Source organism: Oncorhynchus mykiss, chromosome 5, assembly GCF_057628025.1.
Source record: "Oncorhynchus mykiss isolate SJ-2025 chromosome 5, ASM5762802v1, whole genome shotgun sequence".
NCBI classification, from domain to species: domain Eukaryota; kingdom Metazoa; phylum Chordata; class Actinopteri; order Salmoniformes; family Salmonidae; genus Oncorhynchus; species Oncorhynchus mykiss.
In genome coordinates this window covers 7,619,256-7,625,255 of record NC_143026.1, presented here as the reverse complement: position 1 = coordinate 7,625,255, position 6,000 = coordinate 7,619,256, and the positions used below count along the sequence as shown (strand labels likewise).

Here is a 6,000-nt window from a genome sequence, read left to right as displayed (position 1 = left end):
AATGAATTTTAGTGCATTTTAAGGACAAAGGAGACAACTTATGAATATTACATTTTTAGAGACGATATGATTCAGTGGAATAAAGAAGTGATGAAGGGAAAGCATTTCATTTCATAAATCTCCCGTTTTATCTGTGGGTTTATTAATCATGTAGATATGCCATTTCATATAGCGCGAGAGGGGCCCCCCATCACCACCACCACTTATGAGGGCTCTCCTCCGCCGGTGACATCCAATTGGTCCAGGCCTTTGTTGTTATCGGGACCAATCGCCAGGTGAGTCGGCGGAAGTCGGCGGGCTTGATGCTTTGCAATAGATAATGCAATGGTGTTAAAAGTATGACTTTTATAAAATAATAATGATGAATAATTGTAGAATTTTTCAAAAGTATTGACAACACATCATCCTCAATGTGGGATATAGCCTATAGTAATGAAGTGATACAATTAATAATGACAAAAATAATAAAATTAATAATAATAACAATTATAATAAACGAAATGTAAAAATAAAATGACTAACCATATTCCTATAGTATTTCCAAATGGGCCAAAGTTGGATAATGCCCTCACAGCACCAACATCTGTTGAATAAAAGCCAATGTCACAACTTATTCATAATTCCCGTAGGCCTACACCCTTAGAAAAAAAGAGTTCCGAAAGGGTTCGGCTGTCCCCATAGGACAACCCTTGTTGGTTCCAGGTAGGGTTCTACCTTGAAAAAGAACCCATTTGGAACCAAAAGGGTTCTACCTGAACAAAAATGGTTATTCAAAAGGTTCTCCTATGGGGACAGCTGAATAAACCTTTTAGGTTCTAGATAGCACCTTTTTTTCCCCCTGAAAGCGTAGCTATACATTATGCATTGAAAGTGCATGTTTGTTTTGGTCCTATACTTAGCCTACATACTTAGCTTCAAATCACCACAGACACGTAGCCTTGTGTTCCATTTAACTTCAAGGGTTCTCCGATTCTCCTTTGGAGGCGGAACGATTCAGTTCCATGGCACTGAACACACAAACCGTGCGCACCAATAGCATCCCGCAGCAGCAGAATAGTGCAGAAAAAGTGGTACTGGGAGGGCAAGGGGAGGGCTTCTCTCCAGTTGCCTCAATCTCGGCTTCGCCCTCTTCAAGAGACTGTTCACTCGGCATGGCACATTAACTTTAACGCTCACTTTGGAAGGAACCTCTCCACTCGACGTCTCTGGATTTACAGCACTTGCTTAGTACTTCAATTTCTCTGCAATATTGTTATTTGGGAGTCGGAGAATTCACCAGAAACTCAACGCTTTGCGTCGACGCTATTATATATGTTTCCATCCCGCACGATATAGGGACACGCTAAACCACTCTACATTGAGCAGGTGACAACCTTAAACCGTTCTTGACAAATGTGTTCCTTCGCTATGTCACGATTTAGTCTGTAACTTGAAACGTTTTTCATTGAACATACACCAATAGGCTATTTATCACCGCGCAGTAAAAGTACAAAAATCCCAAGTCGTGTCTATTAACTACTCTTTCCCCTGGTTTTGCCTCTGCAAAGAAGTTCAGTGTGCAACAAGGAGGGGTTTGGGGTGGAAAAGACCACACTGTCTGTGACCATACATTGTTATGGAAATTGCAACAGGTCTCGAATCATTGGAGAGACGCTTCTCGGCAAGGAATCATTCTTCTGCCTGTTCAAAGATGCTGGACGGTATTAAAATCGAAGATCATTTTAGAACGGGAGCGGCCACTTTGGGCGTTATGATCGGTGAGTTTACGGACGGATGGGACCATATTATCTCTTAATATTCAAAAGTAAAGATACCATATGATATTTTGATTTAATGGATTCATTCTCTTAGTCTCATATGCCAGCCTGTGACGGCAAGGCCTTACAGAACACTTGGCATGCACCTGTAGCAATAAGCTACAAATAAGACACATTATAGAAATTCAGATTTAATATTGCCTATTCAAATTATGTATGCAAACCCAACAGTAACTTTAACCTAACTATTCTCCTGACATCGATGTTAGTGGCAGGTTTAACTAGTTGCAGGTTTAACTGTTGCTTATGCATTATATTTGTGAGTATTTTAGTAAGTTTGAGCAACAAAGCTACGCCTTCTAATATTGTTTTTATCTCCCTAACATACATGACAACTTTTTAATTGAGTAGAAAATCCTTGCCGTGTGTGCACTCAATATTATGACATTATGTATGTGAATCTGAAAGGTACAGACATTCAAATGTTCGTTTATCACCCAGGTGCTGAATGCCATCATCAGGCCGTCTGCGAGGGATGTCAGCGGCCTATATCCGACCGATTTCTGATGCGGGTCAACGAATCGTCGTGGCACGAGGAGTGTTTGCAGTGCGCAGTGTGTCAACAGCCGCTTACCACAACTTGCTACTTCAGAGATAGGAAACTCTACTGCAAAATTGACTACCAACAGTAAGCACATATACCTTTCTATTTTCATTGGTAATTGGACCATGGTCGACAAATCGAGTGGACTATATAACACCAAACTCGTTTGCCTTTAGCGCGCTCCACATTGGCGGAACTCTTTCTCTTCGCATTTTGTATCAAATACATAGTGGGGATTTTTATCTTATACAATCTCTTACTCATGTTTGTGTTCCATAGCTATGTAGCTATGTTTTTTTTTAAATTATCATAGCACAATTGTCAAAATCTATGTTTGGGCCTATGCACCTACTTCATAATTCTTCGAATTAGCCTTTGGAAACTAACCTAGGTTTAGGCCTATTTGCCAGAGAAGTTATATATATATAATGTTAACGATTATTTAAAACACATTTCTGTGTAATTTTAACAATAAAACAGACCTAATTTAGTGTTCAGTTAACGATACATTCTGTTTCATATTGAAGTCATGCGTTATTATTTGAAGGCCTTCTAAATATATATTTTAAATGTCTTCGTATTTGGTTTTAGTGACTGGGAAATATCACATAGCTATTTTTTGGTTTTGTGGTATTGTCATTGAAGTCAAAATCTTAAGGTAAAGATTTTGCACAGTGTATGTAGAAATGAAAGTTAAATTAAATCTAATCAGACAGTTTTGACGTGGGGGTTGTCTATAAACCTTGGTAAACTATATGGGGAAATGATATAATATAAGATCAATAACCTATAATCACTGCATAATTATATATTTTTTAAAATGGTGTGTTTTAGAAATGTAAAGAAGATGATCTCTGCAATATAACATTTTTATATTGCCCGTGCTATTCGGGATCCTTGGAACGTCCCTACCCCATTGAAGTAGACGTTTTAAAATCGTTAGGTTATGGGTAGTGGTTAGGTTTAGGGAAGAGACGTCCCAAGGATAGAACTGAACAGTTCTATACTCGCTGTTGAGTAATTCTCTTTTGTACTTTTCAGAACGAATTCTATGATTTATAAAAACCACAGTACGAGGAATAATACTTTCTGTCATTGTCAGTAATATTTTATCAAGCTGACAACGCCTTTTATGATTACAGACAATAAAGTACAAGTATTAGGCTATAACTATTATTACTATATTATAATAATTATATCCTCTTACTATTACCATGCTATAACATCTGTGCAGTTATAGCCTAGTTTTATCATTTTATAGGTTATGTGGAGTGCTGTGGTGCTGGCGCGGTTGTCTCTATGTCTCCAACTATTGGGATTTAACATTTAGTTGTATGTTACATGGTCTAGTTGCATGGTCTCAATAGTTATGAGGTAACAGAATGGTAGAAATTATCAAAACGAAACAAAATCAGGAAAAATTAAGACCTAATAATGTGTTCAATGTGTGTGTGCCTTTACTTTGATCGCCATGGAAAACACAGTTGTGATGTTAGAATATATAAATCATGACATTAGCAGATATACATAATGATATTAGCAAGAATAAATCATGTGTAGTTCTGAGGGACTGCCTCTGGTGGGGTTAGCAGTTAGTATATGTGGGGGCCGTGTGCAGACAGTTTGGGCAGTGTGTAGACGGTGGGGTGTTTCTCGTTCTCAGCTCACTGCACTGTTGCTCTTCATGCCTGTCAGTAAGTTTTAAGGGCTCTTTGTCCAAGGGCTTTAAACATTGCTACTTCAATCACTGCGACATTATCGCTCCCTGCTAGAAGTCTGGCAAGGAACAATGGGCGACATCCATTGCCTGTGTCTGTCTGCCATTCAGCAGCCTTCCCCCGACATGATGGCAAGCAGTTTGTAGGAACAATGGGAATTTTCATAGCCGCAGCTCGGAATTCCTTCACCTGAGAAACGCACAGATTCAAGGGCTTTGGCGCATGCATGTTTTTATTTTTTTATATTTTTTTTTTGCCGCAGGTCAAGAGTGGTGTACTAACGTTACTAGAAGCTATTGCTAGTGTTTTGATGACGTAAGTCATTGAGGTATATGAGGGAGATATTGTAAACCTATTAGTGGGAAGCTTGCCAATAATATGAGTGTGCAAATCAAAAGGTCATGAGATTTATTTAGATGTACTATTTTTTTATATTTTTTTAATCCACGTGATTTATTTTTTTTAATGACCTGCTGTCATTTTATAGTGTCATATTTGAGGTTTGGGTATGCTTTTCTCCTAGAATTTTGTCATTGCGTTCCTACATTTGCTCCTACGAGGATGTTGTTGATCAGCTGAAAGATAAGTGCCTTGAGTCCACATTCAGCCTGTGTCGCTGCTGTGAACATTTGTAGTTTCATTCTGGGGTAATGCAAACATTGGCTTAGCCCACGATCAGTCAAAACTAAATCAGATTTTTAAAAAGTCAATATCTGGGCTTGGTGCCCAAACCATAATGAAATGATTTGAAGGCCTCTCTTCAAACTCAAAATCCTCATTATTGGCAAAAAGTTAACCGACTTTATTTTGTATCCCTGTAAGTCTCAATTTAGGATTTAAGGTGATTCACACATTTAATGTAGACTAATAGGCCCACATTGAAAACATTATATTTGAATGTTTCCATTAGTTTTCTACTGGGATTATTTTCTTGAGAAGTAGTTTGAATAGATTACATGTCACCAAAAGGTGACATAAAAAAAAAGTAATCATTACAATAAATAATTACAGCATTTTAAACTTAACTTCCAACACATTCAAATTGCTAATAACAATAATTTAGAAATATTTATCAGAATAGATTTGTGTTATGCCAATTGTTGCTTTTAAGTATATATTTTTTCTCCACATGTTGATGTAATTTTTAAATATTTTTTTAGACTTGTTTATGTGGGTATTGAAACAAAAAGAAATTGAATGATGGATTGTAATAACATTATAGTATGCATTCAATGTTGTTTTATCCAGTATTTTCCTTTGTGGTAGTCTAGAGCAGCAAAAAAGCAGTGGCCGTCACTGGTCAGGCATGCTAGCTGTGTTCCTGGGGGCTAGTCCAATAGTGAGCAGGATGCCTCTACATGTTTAACCCTTTGTTAAACCTCTCCATTTCAAGACACATCTTTAACGCTCACACAGCCTTGTCGTAGTACTCGCAGCCTCTTTCAAACACATGGACAAGAAATACACTTATCAATTCTCTCGCCTAACTACAAAATAGTGTTTACTCACAATGATGGGATACTTAGAGATGTCATTCACTCTCGTTCTCACTTTTTATGGCACTCATTTAAGACACATTAGTCAGACCTAAGGCAAAGCCGGCAGCCCCTGACAGGTCGCTGGAGAGAAGGAAGCAGACAACACACGGTGCACTGTAATTATCTGTAGGCTACTGTAAATCCTAATATTTCCATCCCTCCCCAGCAAACTAAAGTTGGTTCTGTGAAAGTTCCAAGAACATTCGTTAGGTCTCGGCAAATGTTCTCATAACACAACAACTGTCCAGTTTTGATGATGATTATAGAATATTTGCAGAAAACATTTTCCTTATGTCCCAAGAATGTTCCTAGAATGTTCCTAGAATGTTCCTAGAATGTTCCTAGAATGTCCCAAGAATGTTCCTAGAATGTTCCTAGAACAC

General features: G+C 37.9%; 1 protein-coding gene across 2 annotated transcripts in view; it reads left to right on the top strand.

Annotated features, from left to right (window-relative positions):
* The first annotated feature begins 979 nt into the window (after window positions 1-979).
* The window catches only part of LOC110523135 (LIM/homeobox protein LMX-1.2), a 95,938-nt gene continuing 90,917 nt past the window's right edge, over window positions 980-6,000 (top strand). Inside the window, exons 1-3 of one of the 2 annotated variants that reach the window (XM_036976688.2) lie at window positions 1,157-1,365; window positions 1,632-1,757; window positions 2,259-2,445. In XM_036976688.2, coding sequence (XP_036832583.1) covers window positions 1,691-1,757; window positions 2,259-2,445 — 254 coding nt within the window. In that variant the 5' untranslated portion in view covers window positions 1,157-1,365; window positions 1,632-1,690. Of the gene's footprint in view, window positions 1,758-2,258; window positions 2,446-6,000 lie in introns of both variants that reach the window. The other variant, XM_036976687.2, reaches the window with a different exon arrangement.